Raw genomic sequence first — 22289 nt, forward strand, 5'->3', positions numbered from 1 at the left:
ATATATATATATATATATATATATATATATATATATATATATATATATATAGCGTATATATATACTATACTATACTATAATATATATACATCTTACTATATATATATTATATATATCTTAAGATGTATATATAGTATATCTTAAGATGTATACTATCGAATATGACTTATATACTATGTATATATAGTATAGTGTGTGTGTATATATATATCTTAAGATGCATATATAGTATATAAATCGAATATAGCCTACATATCTTAAGATGTATATATAGTATAGTATAGTATATATATAAGCTTATATATATATGTATATCGAGTATATCGAATATACTATGTATATATAGTATAGTGTGTGTATATATATATATATATCTTAAGATGTATATATATACTATAATATACTATATATATACTATAATATATATACATAGTATATATATATAGTATATACTATACTATATATTCGATATATTCAATATATATACATATCTTCAGATGTATATATAGTAAATCGAATATAGCTTATATATCTTAAGATGTATATATAGTAAATCAAATTATATTATATATAAATCGAATTATATTATATATATATAAGCTTATATATATATCGAATATAGCTTATATATCTTAAGATGTATATATATCTTAAGATCTACTATACTATACTATATATATATCTAGTATATTATGTATATATAGTATATCTTAAGATGTATATACAGTATATTTTAAGATGTATACTATCGAATATGGCTTATATATGTATACTATCGAATATGGCTTATATACTATGTATATATAATATAGTATATATATATATATATATATATATTAAAATGTATATATAGTATATAAATCGAATATAGCTTATATATCTTTATTACCATTTTTTTTCTCTAACTTCTATTTTAAAAAAATTAAAATAGAAAGTATCTGTTGGGCCCGTTTAGGCCCGTTTGGGCCCGTTTAGGCCCACTTAGGCCCGGGATCGGCCCACTTAACCCGGGACCGTTAGTTCGTGGTTCCGGTCCCGAGCTGGTTCCAGCAATAAGCCCACGAAGCCCGGAACCGTTTAGGACCGGACCGCATAGGACCGGCCCACTTAGGACCGGGCCCGCGAAGCCCACTTGCCACCCTTAGCCCAGATTCTGTTGTTTGTTTTTTTCTTTGTAATGCTCATCATTTTTCGTAGAACTACCAGTAAACTGCATTAAAAATTTATTAGGCTATGTACTTTATGAATACTATTTAAAACATAAACATGGTAAAAATTATTGTCCAAAATGAATTATTTCGAATGAAACCTTAGCATAAATTGCCTGTAACACAGACTTGATGGAATCATTGAGTAGCAATCGAATGCTACCTAGTTCTTCAAAAACCTAAAGAACAAAAAATTGTTATAATGTATCTGACAATTAGAGGTTTATATATATATATAAAGAAGACTAAAAATCAAGAATTAGGTATACCTCTTTCTTGAAGGTTCCAAGGTCTGAACCGACCTACGTATTAAAATAGAAAGGGTTAAAGAAATAATTTGCATAACATAAATTAAAGAAACCAGCTAGGATTATCTTAATAGGTTACCTTATCAACATCTTTTCTTAATTTTTTAATTGTTTCACAATATCTTTCTTGTCATCTATTCTCATTGCCTGCTTATGTCCCGATGGAGATGGAGATGGAGATGGAGCATCTATCGGATGTTCGGCCTTTGTTTCAGCTTCTTCAAGGATATATTCAACTTTGTCTAACAAATTCATTCTTGAAAGCTCTTCTGGGGCTTCAAGCATATTGGTGAACTGAGTGGAAAAAAAATGTGAGGAACCTAGTCATAATATGTATAAAATATGTAGATAATTTTATTAAATTGTTTGTCCAGAAGTAAAAAATATTCACCTTGATCCATGATGGTTTGATCATTCTATCTTCCAATGCAGATATCCATATCTTGTCCTTACTAGTTGTCCAGTTAAGTATGCGGGAGATCGAATTACCAACCCTTGTAGTTATATCAGTGTTGACTGTAGAGCAACACTCATACAACCATATTTGCATAGCGAGTGCAAAACCTCGAATGAGATAAAAATGCACAAAAGGGTTGAGTTTGTGCCTAACGGACTGAAGCAATTGTGTATAAGCTTCGATACCCCACGCGAAATTTGTATATTGCCCTGAGTCCTCCAAGTAGAACCTAAAATGGTCTATCAAATCATTATCTTTCTCTGAAGGACAAAGGAAGAATTCTATCAGATAGAGAATACACAACTTGACTGCATCCTCATCATTCACCCAAGTACGACTGGTTACAATTTGTTTCAAGTATGACTTCTCAACTTTTTTCTTGTTCGAAAAATAACTCCTCATTATTTTACTGCCATACTTAGTTGTGTAACCAAAGTCTGTTACTTATGTAAAACATCTAAGGCCAGTGATAAGGGCAAACTCCCACAACCCAAAGTTCAGCCTCTCACTCTTTATCTCTGCTGTAAAAAAATCAAAATCGGATGCATTTAATTCATACTTCATGAGAAGGTGAATTGCCTGATTTTGGATACATATTTTGGGTAGGGAAAGAAAATGCCCAAAACATGTCTTCTTAAACAATTTTAACCCATTTTCAGACAATAACACATTGATTTGGCCATGAACAGCAGGATCGGATAATGTCTGGAACCTAGTGATACCATAATCAACATCATGTGGTGCAAAAAATATTCGATTCTACACCAAATAAAATAGTAAGTTAACAAAAACTTGTTTGAAGACTAAAAAACAAAATAAATAGAGTTATACTACAAATTAGCTACAATCAGAAAGACATAAAAACCTTGCATACAAGTAAGTTACAAAATTAGTAAACATATATAACAACTGACTACATTGAAGCTACAAATTATGTTTAGAGCAAAAAATTAGAAAGTAACAATAAGACATAACATATACAATTTGTTTACAGAAAATGAAGCTAACATGTACAAATAGAGCAACTAATAACCAATAAAGCCAACTAAATAAGGTAGTACATCCCCTAACAACATGATTTCGAATAATAGGCTATAAATGTTCGATTCTGCACCAAAAGAAACAGTAAGTTAATAAAAATTGTATAAAGACAAAAAAAAAAAAAAAATACAATTCTACTATAATTTAGCTACAATCGGAAAGACATAAATACCTTGCATACAAGTAAGTTACAAAATTAGTAAACATATATAACAACTGACTACATTGAATCTACAAATTATGTTTAGAGCAAGAAATTAGAAAGTAAAAAAATGAAACTAACATCTACAAAATAGAGTAAATAATAACCAATAAAACCAACTAAATCATGCAGTACATTCCCTAACAAAATATTTTCGAATAATATACAAGAAATCTACAATTTCGAGGAAAATGTAGAAAAGTTGATAACCAACAACAAATATACACAATGTAGACAAAATTTCTACAAATACAAATATATATATATATATATATATATATATATATATATATATATATATATATATATATATATATATGTATAGTCATGAAACTGAGAACGAGTTTTGTAACTTAAAAAAAAACTTACCTTTATATATATATATATATATATATATGTATAGTCATGAAACTGAGAACGAGTTTTGTAACTTAAAAAAAAACTTACCTTCTCCAATGACTGTTGGGGTATAGTTTTAGGTGATTTTTTAACCTTCTTCTTTTTTGAAGGTTTGACAGTAGGAGAAACTTTAATTTTTATTTTTTTCAGGTTTCACGATAACTTCTTCGACGAAATCACAATCACGAGCAATTTTTTTGCCCTTCCGCTTTAATGATTTAGCAGATGTCGAAGCTTCACCAGCATCCCTGTCATGCTTGAGTTTTGTTCGAGCTTCTGCCGTAGCTTCACGAGGGGAAAACTTGGACTTTGTCTATGGTTTTGCATGTGCCGATTTCACTACTTTTTTGGGTGAATCCTGTGACAAAACACCCAAATTAAAAGTAGGAATATGAGCAACATTAGCTTTTTTAGGGCTATTCTTCGGAACTACTTTCTTCTTCATTGTAAGGGAAGGAAAAATTTAAGCTGCTTCTATTTTCATAGGATTTAGAGAGAGAATTAAGAAAGATTGAGAGAGATTATAATAGATTTTTGAAGAAAAATGGAAGGGAGCGTTAATGGAGGGAGAGAGTACAGAATCGTGGGGGTATGGAGAGAGAAACGTGGGGGGAGTAGAATATGTACGTTAGAGAGATTTTAGGAGTTAATTGATTCTCATTAAATTCCTAAAATATATATAATTGGTAAATTGTATATGCCTATGTAATTAAATTGAAACTTGAGTAGGGAGGGTAATAAGGTTTCAAATAGTGTATAGGAAGGTAAAAATCCCAATAGAAATAACTCACCAATTTGATACAGAATACTGGATTACAATTTTTAAAAAAATTGTTACTCGATTACAACCATATATAATTTGATACGGAATACTGGATTACAAGTTAAAAAGAAATTGTTACTCGATTGCAAACATCTGCTAGAATAAGATTTTCCCATTGATGTAAAAATTGATTGACCAATTGATCAAAAATCTCAATTTCAAACTAATCCAATTCTGCAATAAGAATCTTCTATATATTCCACTTTTTTCTAACTCACTCCATCCCATTACTAGTAAATAAAATTCACCCTTTAAAGCAAATTAGTGTTCTATTGTATATACACATAAATTATTTTTGTGATTACGAAATATTGTAGCGTATCAATGGTCCCAAGTAAATATAAAACATTTTAGTAATTGTCTACACTCCTCATTTTCCTCTCTTCTTTTCCCATTCTCTTATTTGAGATATCCAGAATAAAAGACCAATTCTTACAATACAAGTACTCTTTCTTATCTGATCCGCAATTTACCAAGTTCTTTTTTTTCTTTTTCCCTTTCTGATAGACATCTACCACCCACATTGGGAAGCAATCACAGCTACTTCTCTATCAAATCTTAAATCATGCATGACCTGATACTCTTGCATGTTTCATAAGCACGTCTACCATGTTAGCATACGTCCTTCATTTCTCTGTAGATTCACCAAACACAATGCTCTTCTTTGGGTACAACATGCCAAATATTCTCTTATTCCCCTCACAACAGTATAAGCTTGCATAACAATGAGATCTCCTACTCCTGAATGAAGCTTCCAAGGAATATTATAAAATGGAAAAAGCTCGTCGTTTGTTCAAGTATTGGTTCTCCTCTTTAGACACCTTTACCTCCAAATTCAAATTTACAGCTAACCAAATTATCAACTTCAAAATTATAACAAATAAACTGTCGAAAATGCCAACAGCAGCAAGCTGATCTTACATAGAGGTACCATGAACCACTCATATCACTACTCCTCTGCATGAGGATATCGTAGCTTTCCTCCTGGCCGCCAAAACCTGTGACACAGGATTTTAATAGCTCAACTGGCATATCCATTGTCATACTTAACAGCCAAAGGCAGTAACAGAGGATTTCAAACAGGTCAACTGGTGTATGCAAGTTAACAGCCAAAGGCCATGCCCAATAGGAGTATGCAAGTTAACAGCCTTCATAACTCTATCTTAACTTCCTTCCAGTACTCCTTTGCTCATCTTTTCCTATGAACAGGAGACCTTGATCTTGATCTTGACCTCCTTCCCCTGCCATTACATGAACCAACTTATAAACAAAATAAGATTCCTAAAGTGCATTTATTAGATTGTTTCACCTGTATGTTCTTAGTTATGCTGATTGGATGGTTAAGACTGAAAAATATCAAGACGATAAATTTAAGAACACCCAACAAGATACCTGATCCTTTCACTGGCAGGGTAAGGAGAATGCTTGCGCTGAGAGTGCTTGCTATGAGGAGACCGCGAAACATGTCTAAAAATAAAAAGATTACAGGCTAAACCAGTAAGTGGCAACAAAAAGAGAATTTTTGGATACAAATTCTCAACCTTGTATATATTCAGGCTCTAGAAGAATTTGACCTCTGTATTGTTGTGTTATTTTCAAGTTGAAACATAGCTAAAGACACTGCCGAAGAATTCAGAGGTGGAATTACCTCAATCTTGAAAAAGACTCGGAATACATAAATTTCACCAATTCAAACAATGGTGCCAGTTTGTAGTTTTCCCCGCTTAAAGATACAATTTTCTGATCCAAAATCCCGTAACAGTAGATGCTTTAGAAGAGCTTGTCAAAACAATAAACTAGTCACTTTATCAAGCAGCACTATCATTAGATTTTCAAATCAAAATTTATCCACAAGTTAAAAAGTCTTAGATCCTGAAACAACCTATAATACTGTTTTTAGAGACAATCAATACTATAGAACATCAAAAAGTCATTTAACGGATAGCAATTTTAAATAAGCCCCCCCCCCCCCCCCCTCTTTTTTTTTTTTTTTTGAGAAAGCATTTTAGTGAGCCTCTTTACCATTAACCGACTCCCTCTATAATTTATGGTACCTTATATAAAGTTGGCTAAGATATAAACTTCAAGAGAAGCCACTTATCCACAAAGAGACTTTTAGATTGATCCAGGTATTACAAGATTCAAGACTCCAATAATTTTGAGGAATACCACTTACACTTGTTTTTGATAAGGTGAATAATTTTATTGATATAGGAGAAATCCCCGTAATGAGGAATTTCACTTACACTTAAAAAGTCACTTAATGAAGGATGAATTTACTCTTTTAGTAAACAATTTTAAAACAACTATTAAGTAGGGAATTTGTACCCTTTTAAAAAAATTAACTATGGCATCTACCAAATTAGTGCAAAAATTATCGTTTGAAAAGAAAATTGCATAATCCTTTATGCAATATGCATATGAGGATGAATCAGAACTTCTAGCTAAGTAGTCCCTTGTGAGGAAACCTGTACTCATTACGGAAACATCAACACTTACCTAGAATTAGATATTTGTAAAAGAAAACCTCAAAGAATTTTAACAGAAAGTCATCTCTTCTAAGAGATTTGACTAATTCATTCAAGGGCTTCATTCAAGGGCTAATATCCACATTAGTCCTACTCTTACAAATTTTCTTGACATAATAAATCATCACTTCAAAAACCACCTTAGACGAAAAGATTCGGAGAATGAGCACAAGAATTTAGAACAACAAGCAATTACTCTAACCATGGATCTATATTGGAAGTATTAGAAATAGGAGTTCTCTATGAAGCCTTTTTTTAAAAAGGCATAGCATCTAACCTCTAAGACTAATAATCATGTCCATAGAGACCATTCTCTACAGTGTAAGCAATGACTCTAGCAAAAAGCAGCAGACAACAGAGTAAACAATCTAAACCTGAGTAATTAATTTGTTGACCACTAGAATATATGGTATTAGTACTGTTTATAGTTTTAATTGATATAAACAACAGCAAGGGTCCAACATGGCCAGCACATCTTTAACTGGGTGAATAACCTAATGAGCGTCCACATTTTCTTTTTAAAACATTTAGATGTTAAATCAGACAGATGGCAAGTACAACACTTGAAAAGATATGTGGATATGCCTTCCAAATTATTGATGCTAGATTGATTTTTAACAAAGCTATCCGGCCAGATAATAGCACCATGATGAAAATTAAAGGACTCAATCTTAGGAGTCAGCAGCAGTGACACATTATTCATTGGTTTCTTCTTACATTATCCCTCTAAGTCATTATAATTCTATTCAAATGCACAACGAGAGAGAAACCAGGATTACTCTGCTGAAGTATGTCTAGCTTTCTTAACCCATAAGTACCTGCAATGATTAAATCCCCATTATGCCTTTGTTATACAGCCTCCTAAGCACATTTAATTATTATTGACTCAAGTGCAGTCTTGTCCATGGAGTACGTTTTTTCATCAGTCCATGCCTCCATGGGTGTTCTTCATCAAATTATTCACTGGACTAGTTTTATACTTCAATCGATCTTTAGTACGGTTTTTACCAGCTTCAGATAAGTTTCTTCTTAGAATACTAATTTATTAGACCAAAGCACCAACCTAATGAAAATTTCTTTGACATTTCCACAAATAATTGACTCTCTTGTTGGAAGTATGCTTAATTCTTTCACACAGAAGCAAGTTACCTGCATGACCTTTACCTGATGTTAGTTAGTTCCACAATATCTCTTAAGACTCATATACCTTATTGAACGTAAGGTGAGACAATGAGTCATAAATGTTTGGATGCAATATGAATAATAAATAATAGAGTTAAAGATCAAAGAAAAATAATGAAAAAAGAGAAAGAGGCCAACATCTCTGGGACTACCCAACCCACTGTCATTACTTACGCCAATTAAATAGTGAACAGTTAATTCCTAAACCCAAAAAACACCAAGATATCATTGTGCAGGGAAAATGAAAGCTCATGACCAACTAAACGTGAAATAATTAGTGAACAGAATATTGATCTTGAGATTTTTGAGTTAAATGGGAACAATTTTTTTTTTTTTGATAAGGACATTTTGTATTGTATGAGTTAATGGAAACAATAATCAGAGCATTCAGGCGCCTTCAAAATTACCTTTTCCTTGACCTGACTGGCGATGGCGATCGGTGTCTATTTGCATGCACCTTCCTGCAATCCACAAGAAAAAAGATGAGCAATTACATGAGGGTCAATGTATTGCACCGAATAGCAGAAAATAAAAAATAAAAAAATATATAAAAACCTTCTAGAATCATCTAAAGATTCATCACTGGAATCATTGGCATGGCTAACAGAGTTGTCCTTGCTCTCTTTACCCCTGCTATCAATAGAAGATGAACGATGTCTCTTATGTCTGCTGGAGACCCTTTCCTCTTTATGTCTGGATTTTTCTCTTTTCTCATCCTTTGTTCTCTCTCTTTTTCTTCCATTATCTGTAGCAACACCAGCTCTGCTGTATCTTTCTGTCTCCTTTCTTTCTTCCTTGACATTAGAAGGAGAGGGCCTTTTCCTTGAGTCAGATTCCTTGGCTTTTTCCCCTGACTTACGACTTTTCTCTTTCACTCTATCTTTTGAACCATCTAGATCGTCCACCTTTTCCTTTCTAACATGTCCTTCCTCATGGTTCCTACGGTTTCCTTCTTTCTCAGTTTTCCTGTCCTTCGAGCTTGTAATGTCAATACCATTATCATTTGTGCCAGAACCCTTTCTAACTTCACGTTTACCACTTTTATCTGACTTATCTCTTTTGTCTTCACTTCTGTAATTATCTACCTTAGTCCTTTTGAGATCAAGAGTCTCGGATGGATTTTCAGTTTTCACATCCTTCTCACCCAGCATCTTATCCTCCGGAACTCTTGATTCAGTCTTAAAGGAGCCTCCAGCATCTTCATGGGCAGAATATCTAGTTGTCCTGTCATCAGTCAACTTAGAGCTGACAGCAACATTCCTAACAGTTCCAACATTAGGACTCATTTCACGAGGATTTTTCTCCAGGTTTACAGGAGATCTATCATGCTTCTCAGATTCTTCATGAGATCGTCCATTGGCATGCTCTTTGGGCTTTTGCTTATCAGAACTCTGGATTTCATTGTCATCCTCATCATCTGATGCATAACTAGCAAGGCCTAATAGATCCCCAGGAGAACTGGAAGTAGATTTCTCACTGGCATCAACTGAATGAGCATCTTTAAGTTTGGGTGGTATCAGAACCTTGGCAGAGGCCTTGGGAGTTGTAACAGGTTGAACAGATGCTGATACCTTCTGGCTGGAAGCACCAGCTTGTTGCTCAACTTAAAGACAAAGAAGACCAACTTAGTCCCAACAAAAATGACCTGGGAGCAAAGACATGGAAAAAGAAGAAATTTAAAGAGGGAAGGATTTGAAAAATGCAAGACACCAACCATCAACAGTGAGATCCTCTTCGCTAAGAACTCTTGTTGCAATTTCATCAAATAGTTCATCAGTAACCTGTAAAAACAGCATCCAGTTAATGCATCTGCAAAAATGAAGTAAAGAAATTGATCACACACTAATCATAAGTAACCTTTAAAAGAACTTCAGTTAAGACGCGCTTTATTTCCTGATTCATTGCTGCAGTTCGTGCTGCTTCTACCTCAACCTGCATGGACAAATAAAAGTTCAGATAAGCCCACACTTTTTATGATGTGTCTAAGGTTAGTCAAAGAAGAAACTACCCAACAAAAAAAATTATCTCAAGAAAAAAAAAAAGGAACAGGAAAGCTTCAAAACTATGAATTCCTTAAAACAGTATAATCCAGCAGAAGGGTATATTACGCCAAGTGAACAGACTTCTTACACAACAAATTCAACAAAAAGTAACATATTCAGTCGAATGAGTAATCAAGATAAAATAGTTGACCTCATCATCATCCTCTTCTTCAGTTGACCTTGAAGAATCGATGCTCTTGCTATCAGCCTGGTCACTTTTCCGATAAGATTTATCAACACCTTCATCTTCAATAGATTGAGAATCCTCCTTTTGAACGTCTGGAGCTGAAGTTGTGATGACAGCTTTCTTCTTAATTATTTCCTCTCTAAGCCAGTTTGGCACAGCAGCCTAAAAAATGTCAGACATACAGATGAATCATGACTCTGTAGTTTACAAAATGAATGCCCATCGAACAAGTATACAAACCTTCTTAGGTCGATCAGAAATCCCATATGCATCAGCTGGAAAAGCTGCTGGAGGATGCAGGGCAGCCCCTGCACCTACACTAAAGTGTGCACCAACCGATGGGACAGTTGGGTTGAAGCTTGAACTCTGTACTCTTCCAAAGAATGGTCCAGTGTGTTCAGTAACTGGAGAAGCTCCAATGACAGTAGGATCAACCTGCGGTATAAAGTGACAATAAGGAAGCTCTATTATGGCATCTAGATCATTGGATTTAAGTTAACCTTGGAATTTAAAATAAAACCTGAGACCCCATTGGAGGTAATGGAGGAAGAGGAGAATACGCGGCACCAGGAGCAGCAGAAGAAGGCCATGCATAATTGGAAGGCATTGCTGAAACAGGATCTGCAACCCCCACAGTGCCTCCTGAATCAGCACGAACAAAATAGGGCTGGGAATGGTCATGATTAAAATGAGGTGCAAAGTCCAAAGGCTGATCACTAAGATCAGGACCCATCACATAACGATGCTCTTCCGTCACTGCAGGTTTATTGGGTGCTGTTGGCATTGGTTGTGCATGATGCTGCTGAGTAGAGTTGCCAAAAGGTGAAGAACCATAGAACGGCTCATTTTGATTCCCAGCCTCTTCTTTACCTGACATTAGAACGAGCATTCAGAAACTGAAGACATGGAAATCAACAGAACATTTTACTCTACCATCAGATTTGCAACCACAAAGACTTCATAACAATAAAGTTTCCTGAACTTTAAGAAATGTAGGATTCTCAATTCGATGATATGTTAATACATGACAAACCAATTGCTACAAGAACCGGCCTGCTTATTCCTATTAAATTTGTGGTTCCATCGGGCAAGAGGTGTCCAGCAGTTTTAAGCCAGTGAAAGAGAAGTCTCACCCTGTTGTAAGGTTTTATATCTCATGCATAAACTACACATTGTTAGTAGATAATAACGTATACTTTTTAACGGAACCGTAACCTTTCCCCTAATTATTATTTAAACTTATGTTACAAAAATAAATGGCTTTCCCTTGCACATTTGTTCGGACAAATGCAACGCTCTGTAGACACACGCCCACAAACATCAAATGTGTTGAAGGTAAAACTATCCTATATAGGGAAAGAACCCTTCAAAAAGAACCTCTCTGTCAGCAGCATCAAACTTATGCTGCTTGAGACCCTGGCCCTCAATTTTGGCCTTCGCTCTACCCAAAAACTTTATGGATACAAGACTGACTTCTCTTACAAAGCCTACCGAGACATGAAGGCAGAACAAAACAAATAGTTTGAAGAAGAGAAGAAAGATAAATGAAAATTTTCAATTACAATTTTTTTACAATGTTTGAAATACTTGGTCTTTTTGGTGTAAGAAACAGCATTTTATTGGTATAGGTACCAACACAGTGATAACCTGCAAAAAAGATGAGTGCAAATGAACTAAAAATTTGAAACTGTAGAACTCTCTAAGCAACTGTATCTTCAAGTTGAGCTGATGTTTTCTATTCTTGCAAACAGTTACTTTGCCGTACTAATTTGCATTTTTCAAGCGTCCCATGATATTTGTACTCCTTCATAAGTGATATTTCGTACAGCTTTCACTTCCTTTAGACTGTGTCAGTAATTTATTCTTAGATGATGCTAATGCACTACATGAGAATTAAATCTTCCTCGTTCGCCACAATCAAATAAATTGAATCCTCTCCTCCATCAATTTAATTTCAATAGAGAAAATACAGAAGAGGAAATAATCATTGGACAGACCAAGTTTCCGCCAATCCCAAGTAGGATTTAAATAGGTCGTTACATTATTAGCAAGAACTGCAGAAAAATCAACAGAGGGGCACGCATAAGGAATGTGCAATCAAGCAGTTCTCATTGACAAGTAGAAGCAGTTCATATAAATCCTTTCTACCTACTCTAGCTGAATAGAACAAGGAGATTGCCTAAAAGTTTATATATAGCGTGATTAACATCAACTCAAGTGGACCTCAAATAGTATCTAATTTTCAACTGTTCCTCTTTTTGTAATCTTTGGGAAACAACTTATCCAAAACAGGAGTATTCCTGAAAAAAAAAACATCAAGTTAGCAGGATGGAGAAAGGAAAGAATATGCTGGCATGATGGAGCCAATATTCCATGAAATCAAGATACAGTAGCATCAATTGTCTTAAGTGAATACCCTCGCGCTGAAGCCTTAAATAAGAACAGGAACCATCGCACCATGAAATTTTAGTGAAAGGATTATAGATATCCTCATGAAACTACTGAACTTATGCCTCAGGCTCAAGGAAACACAACTTCCCAAAGAGTAATTAGAAGCCACATAAAGCAGAAAAAATTATCTAAAAGCCCCTGTACAGAATCAATTCCAAAAGCACAGTAACTTCAGATGCAAAATTACATATTAACTAAATTTTTTACCTGCAATAGAAGAATAACTAGAAGGTACCTCCTGCTGATGGACTAATGGACTTATGGATGAGTTTCCTTGCTTAGGGAATGAAGCAACTGAATCTCCAGTGAAACTTCCATCTCTAGCAGTGTAAGGTAAACGCATGTCAGGAACATAAGTAGGTTGCCCAGAGGTGAAGAAGGCAGGCTCCTGTGAATGGCCAAACGACGCCCTCTGAGGAGGTGCCACAGGATTCATAGAGTGTTGATTACTTGCTGGCAGAACTGGTGGTTGTTGAATGTCTTGGAAATGTTGATCAGCAGATTGAGTGTATTGCCCATAGTAATGACTCTGCTCTTCCGGCCTGCTATCATGTGTAAACTGCGAGTGCTGGTGCTGATAGTCAGTAGCAGCGTTGGCAGCTGCCCATGCTCGGGCCTTTGCAGCCCAATCTTCATTGCTAGATGCTACTAGTTAATAGTAGATGTAATCTTTAGGGCACAGAAGTACCAGAGGGGGAACAGGAAAAGGCCATGCAAAATTTCTCTACTTTCATTTACCAAGGGCAGGAAGGAGTCCTCAATGATGGGTAAAAATAGAAGGAAATATACAAGTGCACATCACAATAGAAACTAAATACTGTTTCCACAAAGTTCGCATATGGCCCGTGCTAAAGAGAAATAAAAGCAAAAAAATAAAAAATAATAAATAAATAAATAAAGGGCAGGGGGGGACAATCCCAGGGTTTTTTTTTATCAGTGATAATCCCAGAGTTCTAATTGGATAGAGCAACCCATTAAATTCTACAAAAACCTCTTCTCGTACGATGAACGGAGTTTTCATATTTGAGCTTCTAACCTAATGACTTTTTAAAAGTAAGTTTTTGAACCCCTAAGACCTAATGACCTTGTTAAGAGATTAATATTTTCTTTAGCAAACCTCCTCAACAACAGCTTAGATTTTATCTTTTCGACTCAAGCAGAAGAGAGCATCGATTGGTCCCACATGACATGAATGACACACAGAACTATATAGAACTTGGAATATACCAAAATTGTGACACCGTTTCTAAACATTTGAATTCTAACAAATAAATCCAATTATTTTTTAAAGCATGTCTGTGTTCCCACAAAAAGAACAACAAGCAGAAGCACTAGAAGAGTTAAACATCATGAATAAATTTAAAGGAAGTGGCCTCTACTCTGAGACCTAATGACCTTGTTAAGAGATTAATATTTTCTTTAGCAAACCTCCTCAACAACAGCTTAGATTTTATCTTTTCGACTCAAGCAGAAGAGAGCATCGATTGGTCCCACATGACATGAATGACACATAGAACTATATAGAACTTGGAATATACCAAAATTGTGACACCTTTTCTAAACATTTGAATTCTAACAAATAAATCCAATTATTTTTTAAAGCATGTCTGTGTTCCCACAAAAAGAACAACAAGCAGAAGCACTAGAAGAGTTAAACATCATGAATAAATTTAAAGGAAGTGGCCTCTACTCTGAGAAATAGTGTCTAAGAAAGAAGAAACAGCTATCACTCGATTCCAAACAATTTTCAACCATAAATGGATTCCAGGAAACTAGATCCCAAAGCATAATAAATTACTAAACAAGCATAGACTCCAATTATTACTATATTTCCAAACCTGAGTTTTCCCAACTTTGCTGTTGACCCCAGTTCATATTGCCCCGGTCCTGCAAGCAAGTGTGAATCTTTAATTGGAAAAAGTCAAGCATATCAAAAAAAATCCATTAGCAGAAAAGAAACCATGTAACCACGACAACAACAATAACAACTACTACACCTCAATTCCAAACTTTTGGAGTTGGCTATATGAATCCTCAATATCCAGTTTGCTCCATTCGGACTCATTATACTATGTCCAATATGGATTATCTACATTTTCTACTGACGCACAAATCTCTAACCAAAATAAAAAGAATCCTGAAAAATTAATATCGCCTATATGAATCTTCAGACCTGACTATCCACATGATTAAACATTTACCTCAACTAGTTAGCATCATCCATATGGATCATTTACTCCTAGTGTGTTATGTTCTTTGCTGAAGCTAGAGATTAATAGGTCTTGTATGACAACTTAGTTTCACATGATTTAGGTTACCTCATCCCTTTTTCATACCTTCAATCATCATAGCCTATGACACTATGGATCAAATGTAGTTTTGAAAATCAACCTGAAACATGCTCAAACTATATCAAAGAACCTCTCATTTTATCCTCTATATGTGTTATTTGTACATTATGTCAAATCTAATTATTTTTATTTTGTCTAATATTGTATAATTGCGCATCTATCTTAACATTTGCATTTCTAATACACTTAATCTTGAGAATCTATCGAGTCTTATAGGCTGATACGAGCTCCCATATAACATTACTGGTTTCACAACCGTTGTAAATCCCACAAATCAAAGGGGAAAAAAAGTCGCACGGATTAAGTAAACCAAATAAGTTTTGCATTTGACATACATTGTAACTCATTTTAGACTAATAGATAACTAGAATAGAACAATACGCAAGCCTCGTCATAATCCATAATGAACATAGTTCCTAGTCTAGCTTCAGTAACTGCATAACCAATGAACTTATCCCTCATTTTAGTGTTCTTACTATACAAACATATTCAAAATGCACCATTTTCCGACTAGTATTATAAGCAGACTTTAAGTTTTATGCCCCGTATATTTTTGCAGAATGCCAGCTGCATTAATTACCTGATTTCCATGAGGAAAGGATTGAGGCCTTGGGGGGAGAGGAGGTGGATACTGGGCCTGGGCCTGTTGTTGAATATGATAAGGCCCGTGAGAAGGTCCAGGAAATGGAGGAGGAGGAGGAGGAGGGGGTGGACCCCACTGCTGTGGCTGAGAAGACGGGGGAGAATGCTGAGGTGGGGGTGGGTGGTATTGGAATTGGTTCGAGTACCATGAACCAGGTGGTGGGACCGGCGGCCGTTGTTGATGATGGTGGGGATCCACCATGGACGGCGGCGGCGGTAACGGTGGTTGTTGTTGTGGTGGCCTACTACTATACGGATGCGGTTGTTGGAAGTCCATGCTTTTTTTTAGGGTTTTGAGAGAGTTAGGTTTAGGGTTTAAGACGCCCAATTATTGTTCCGGTGGCCGGTGGAAAAGTGAATAGAGAGAGAGAGAAAATGGAGTAGAAGTATTTGGTGGAGAAGCAGGTAGGATTTAGGAAGGGTGGTTTTAGGTTGAAGAACAAGATGGGAAGGGCAGACTGTTGATGCAAATTTGCAGGAGGAGACTGTAGCTAGTTTTTTTTTTCGTTTTTTTCGGTACAAATATATATATCCAGTCAAATTATTTAGTTAATTGAAGATAAATTTGTGTATAGTATGCATTACTTGTTAGTTTAGTAAAATATAGTAGTAATTAATTCACAACTAAAAATTAAACTACACTAGAGTTCAAAAATAGCTACAATATTAGTGTAAAATATAAATCTATATCTATATATATAGTTACATAATTTCTATTTATCTTTTACCTCAGTTTTTTTGCCTTTTGCCCCCTCATTAATTCCATACTAATTGCATCTGTTCAAATTATTAAATTAAAATCCCAAAAGTCACTATTACACAAAGTTGCGTTACTCTGTATTAGAATCCCAAAAGGAAACGGACGTTACTCATTTCAATCCCTTTAAACTTCCTTCGTCCAGTCGCGCCTCTTAACTCAAATTTCATCCAAGATCTCCTGACTAGGGCGAAGCTATGTTGCCCAAGGGTTGTCAATTCATCACCCTTCGCCGAAAAATTATACTACATATAAGGTAAAACATTACTTATTATTGATTAAAAATAGACTTCGAACACCATTGCATTGTCCACCGTCAAAGATTGTTCAAAATTTGAACACCCTTATTGAATTTTTTGGATTCGCCACTGCTCCGCTCCTGATCATCAACACGAGTAAACCAGGATATATATGAGTTTGTAACTTCCTTCGAGTAAAGCACCCTGAATTCTACACGAATGAAACTATTCACATGTAGTAATTAGCACCCATACAGATTGTGAACCTAAAGCTTTGACCTTTTCTGCCATGAAAGGTGAACATCTACGTAATCAAATTATTTTTTTAATTCGTTTATTGCTTAGATAGTTTCGATTGGCCAGCCAAGTAACTATTTGCAAGTCTACTATCATTATTATATTGTTAAGGAAAAATCCAAAAAGGTGTGATTCTCTTTTTTAAATTTATTTTCCTGCTCTGTTTTTCATATGTAACTTTTCCTTGTATATTTTTTTTTTTCATGTGTCTTGCCTCGAACTAGACCGGTTAATCGGGCCGGGACAGTTCAATCACAGCCCTGTTCGACCCGGTTCAACCAGGGTCAGTCCGGTAGGATAGGGGTTAGGGACGGGTTAGGGAGGATTGGGTGGGAAGCCGGGCGGGAACGTACACATTTTGGTAACCGGTGCTCCGGAACCCGTTAGCCCGGTTACCCGTTACCGAATTTTTACGGTCCAACCCGGTTATCGTTGTAAATTTTTTTTTTATATAATTTCTAGACCGTTGCCAACGGTCAAATTCAAAAATGAATGTTGGGCAATGGTCATTTTTTGCAAAATTGGCTATTTCGGCCTACCCCTTAAGAAAATAGCCCCTCCCCCTAGTAATTGATAAATTACAATTTTAACATTTTAAAAACTATAAATAGCCCCCCTTCTTCTTTATTTTTTTCTCACAATTTGCTCTCCTACTACTCTAATTCTCTCTCAATTCTCTCTTGATAATATTGATTATTGCTCTTAAATTCTCAATTACTTATTATTTCAAGTTTCATCAAATATTTACTTTAGTCACTATAAAATTATAATTATCAAATATCAAGTATTCAAGTGAAGTGTTGTATCAATATTCAATACCATCAAATATCAAGTATCATTCTATCAACTGAAGTTTGATATCAAATTTAGTGTGGTATCCGGAATCTCGGTACACTCGATCCATCTCTTTCTCTTCTTTGGTGTATATTTTTATTTTATTATTTAGAATTATTAATTTAATTTCTTAATTTAATTTACATAATGGATATATTTAGAACAGCCAAAAAAATGTGTATTAGTAGGGGTGGTAGTAGTAAGAGTGAAACTTCTAAAAAATCAAGAGGTAGTGGTGGTTCTTCTAGTAGCTTTACACATATTTCTGAAAGTTCACCTGAAAATTTAAATGTAGATTATGAACGACTTCAAGAAAATTATGGTATAGATGATAATTTAGATGATATTCAATCACCTGATAATCTTGAAACACCACCATCTATACCTGGTAATGCTAGTCAAACTCAAAATACTAGGAGTGGAGGTCGTGGTAATACAGGTAGGCCTCTCATCCCTATTAAGAGGAATCGAAGATTAAGAAGTAAGGAAAGATGTGTACAATATGGACTAAAACCAAGACTCATGCCTGAAGAAATAGTTACTAGGTGGAATTATACTTATTTATTCTTAAGATGTTGTCATAAATATAGAATGACTATAACTAAAGTTGTTAATTCTCATTGTACCGATCCTAACTGTCTGTTAACATCTAGAACTTGGGATGTCATTGAAGATGTTGTAAAAGTTTTACAAAAATTTTATATCGCTACACTTGAGTTTTCTGGAGCTTATTATCCTAATATTGCAAATGGTTTAGTTCATATTGCTAAAATTTCTCTTTTACTCCATAATTTGAAGAAGAACGAAGGATATACTTCTGTTGTTGAATCTATGCTAGATAAATTTAAAAAATATTTCTACCCATGGCTCGAGACGTGCTAAATGTGCCGATTTCAACAGTCGCATCAGAGAGTGCATTTAGCCAAGTAAGGCAGCAACTAGGAGATACCCGCCATTCATTGGGCAGCAATGCTTTGAAAATTCTAGTGTGCTTCAGAGATTGGATAAGATTAGAACGACGAAATCAAGGGCGTGAAGAGGTAGATGAAGCGGAGGACCAAAAAATTGAAGATACAATAGTTTATGGTTCCGATTCAAGCAATGCAGGAAATCAAGAACCTCGCGTTGACATGGATGAACTTACAAAAATGATGCAAAGCATGTGATATACTCTTTATTTTATATAATTATTGTAAACTTTTAATTTGCAAGTTCAAAAATTAAAAAATTAAATTAGAACATGCAAATTAATTTGAAGTATTATTTATTATTCAATAAAAATATAAAACGAAAGCATTCAGAGTTTGATCCTTACATATTGCCTATTGGTCTTATTAAACAATTTTTTGTAGCCACTTACTTTCAAATTTCAATTTTAAAATTTTAAATTTTAAATTTAAAACTTTAAACTTTAAACTTTAAAGTTTAATTCTAAGCCTTAAAAGTTTGCAAACACTTAAGTATCAATAACATTGAATAAGAAAAATAAAATATACTAAAAAAAAAAAAATTGAGCCAGCCCAGTCCAGACCCGTTAAGCCCGAACCCGGACGGGCCCACTAAAACCCGAAAAATTCCAGCCCACTACCAACCCGAAACCCCAGCCCACTAACCAGCCCGGAAAAATAACCGGACATGCTGTTTTTTTTTGTGTGTCCAACCCGGATTTCGCCCGTCCGGTTAACACATATACCTCGAACATTAAGAAAATACTTATTTATCTATTTTCTTCCTTCTCTTTTTTTTTAGATTTGTTTGTTCTTTTCCATGTTTGTTGGAACTTCATTCATCTACGTATTCAGTATGCTATGCTGCATTTCTATCTGATTGTAGGTTGTAGCAACAAAGTTTGAAATAAAATGTTTTGAACTATTTACCTAATTAGCTTAACCATACAGTACTTTTGGATAGTAATACTTTGAGGGGGAAAAAACACTTTTCACATAGTAAATTTTTTAAAGTTTTTCTTTATGAATGCTTTAAGTTTTTAAAGTTTTTACTTTTAATAAACCATCTATAATTTATGTCATACGTGAGATTAGGAAAGAAGAGGAGAGTGATGTAATGTAAAGTGATTAATTTCAGTACTGTATAAGCGGGATTCGTGGGGAGAGATGGAGCTTACAATATCCTAAAAAATGAGATATTATCGTGGGTGTGATTGTTGAGAAGTAAGAGAGCATTTGACTTATTAGCCTCTTATGTTTGTTTGATCTTGAGTTTGGACTAATTGGATGATGATAATGTAAAGTTTGTGGTGCTTCTAAGCGGGCGTTTGGACATAAAGAATTGTAAAATTCCAAAATAGGGAAAAAATAAATTTTAAGTGAAAATGGTATTTGAAATTTTTGTGTTTGGACATGAATATAATTTTGGATTGTTTTTGAAGTTTTGTGAGTGATTTGAGTGAAAAGTTTGAAAAATAATTTTTTGAAATTTTTTAAATTTTCGAAAATTTTTAAAATGCATATTCGAGTGAAAATTGAAAATTTTATGAACAAACGTTGATTTCGAAAAAAGTAAATTTTTTTTTTTAAAAAGAAAAAATTTTCTTATGTCCAAACGGCTCTAAGTTATCCTAATTTGAGCCGAAAGGCAAGGCTGTATATTTGAACAGAGTAATAAAATAGGGTTCTAGAATATACGTGGTATTCAATAGGAGATGTGATGTGTTTACTGTAAGTTGACAGCATGGACTCCTGAAATAATTAGTTTATGGAAATGGGTTTAGTTGTTTCTTGGATAATGAGTATTTTTCGACTTTCTTGATTCTTATTAAATTTTTAGAACTTTTTTTAACTTGACAAACATATAGCAATAATTATTAAGAAACCATGAGCAAGAAACTTTATGTGGATTATCAGTTTTAGTGCTTATTTTATGCATTCTATCTGATATGCCAGAGTTATCAAGAGAGATTGACTACGGATAACTGAGTTAGAAATAGAGTTCGCGCTGTTCCACTTCATGTGGATTATCGGTTTTGAATTATTTAGTTTTTTTGAGATATGGAACAATATTATTTTTTTTTTCTTCCCCCATTTTGAGATTTTCATGGAGTTACTTTTCTATCTGTTGAATTATATGGGTTGAGTTCATCTAAAAGTTTACCAATCATACTATACTAAAAGTGGGAAGGTCCTAGAGTCAAAATTGAATTACCAAAATATCCATCAAAAACTAGAGGGCTATTCTACCCTTCTCTTAATTTTATCCAACAAAATTATTAATAATGCTGTTATCAGCCGAATAGTCTGAATGAGGGTACTGAAGAGTTGTAACAGATAAGGGTAATGAAGAGTTGTCACAGCTAAGAATTCAATAATTCACTTCTGTACAGATTTCTTTTACCAGAATTCTGTCTTTCTATCTTATTTTGCTTGCTAAGTTTCACTTGCTGCCTTCTTAATTTGTCTCATTTTCATTGCATATTCTTTCTTATCCAGTGAAGAATTGATAAAATCATAATTGCTCAATAGCTTCCATGAATGCATAACCAACAACAGAAGAAGCATGGAAACATATAAATTTTCATGCATGGTCCCTTTATGCAGCGGCGAAGCCAGGAAATTCAACAAGGATGTTCAAACATTTGCCAGTGTACTATGTAAGGGTGTTCAAAATCTATTTTTAATCAATAACAAGTAATATTTTACTTTATACGGAGTATAATTTTTCGGCGAACCACCCTTGATTGCACGTAGCTTCGCCCCTGCCTTTATGGAATTAGAAACTTACTGGAGTATCTCCAACGACAACAATTAATGTTCACTGTCTCACAAGTGACGTCACAAAGTGATTATTTTCTCTTTCTTTTTTTTATCCTTAATGTCTATATCAAGATTCTCATGATTTTCTTTACATTCTCTGCAGGTTTAATTAATTTAAATTATTAAATATAATGGGGCATGATCTTACAATTATTTGTCTTAAGGTGTGTTATCAATTGATTTCTTTGAATTCTCTTGTAGTTTTAGGTAAATAATTACTTAAAGGGCAAATTATTAGTGTGATTTGGACTGGTTGACTAGTAGTGTGATTTGGACTGGTTGACTGGTTCCACTTATCCTATTATGACGAAAGTAATTTCCTATTATTTCATCCTTAAATTATATGTCGTTGTCTAATGGCCTTTCCCAGCTTTCTAATTAAAGGCTATAAATTACTTGCATGTTCATTTAACTACTTCTTACCTACAGGCTAAAACAAATTAAATTACTGGATGCAATTTTGAATGTCTTTGATTTCATCCTGGACTTTTTTTTCTTTTGAAAGGTTGGTAACTGGACACTTAGTGAAGTTACTGTCTTTGAAGTTAAAGGCATTAAAATGAATTTGATC

At 34.3% G+C, this 22289-nt stretch overlaps 1 protein-coding gene across 3 annotated transcripts; it reads right to left on the bottom strand.

Annotated features, from left to right (window-relative positions):
• Positions 1 to 4688: 4688 nt before the first annotated feature.
• LOC104086049 (uncharacterized) lies at positions 4689 to 16328 on the bottom strand. Of its 3 annotated transcripts, none has more exons than XM_009590208.4 (12): positions 15760 to 16328; positions 14667 to 14715; positions 13036 to 13473; positions 10898 to 11247; positions 10618 to 10812; positions 10342 to 10539; positions 10006 to 10080; positions 9863 to 9929; positions 8704 to 9751; positions 8556 to 8609; positions 5831 to 5905; positions 4689 to 5679 (listed from the first exon to the last, which is right to left on the bottom strand). In XM_009590208.4, the coding sequence occupies exons 1-12, from the start codon at positions 16096 to 16098 to the stop codon at positions 5628 to 5630; spliced, it is 2940 nt and encodes a 979-aa protein (XP_009588503.1). In that variant the 5' UTR covers positions 16099 to 16328; the 3' UTR covers positions 4689 to 5627. The 3 variants fall into 3 exon arrangements, with proteins under 3 accessions (XP_009588503.1, XP_009588498.1, XP_009588512.1); XM_009590203.4 differs by having other exon boundaries at positions 13036 to 13476; XM_009590217.4 differs by lacking the exon at positions 5831 to 5905 and having other exon boundaries at positions 13036 to 13476.
• Between the last annotated feature and the right edge of the window lie 5961 nt (positions 16329 to 22289).

The sequence above is a fragment of the Nicotiana tomentosiformis genome, chromosome 10 (assembly GCF_000390325.3).
Source record: "Nicotiana tomentosiformis chromosome 10, ASM39032v3, whole genome shotgun sequence".
Classification (NCBI taxonomy): domain Eukaryota; kingdom Viridiplantae; phylum Streptophyta; class Magnoliopsida; order Solanales; family Solanaceae; genus Nicotiana; species Nicotiana tomentosiformis.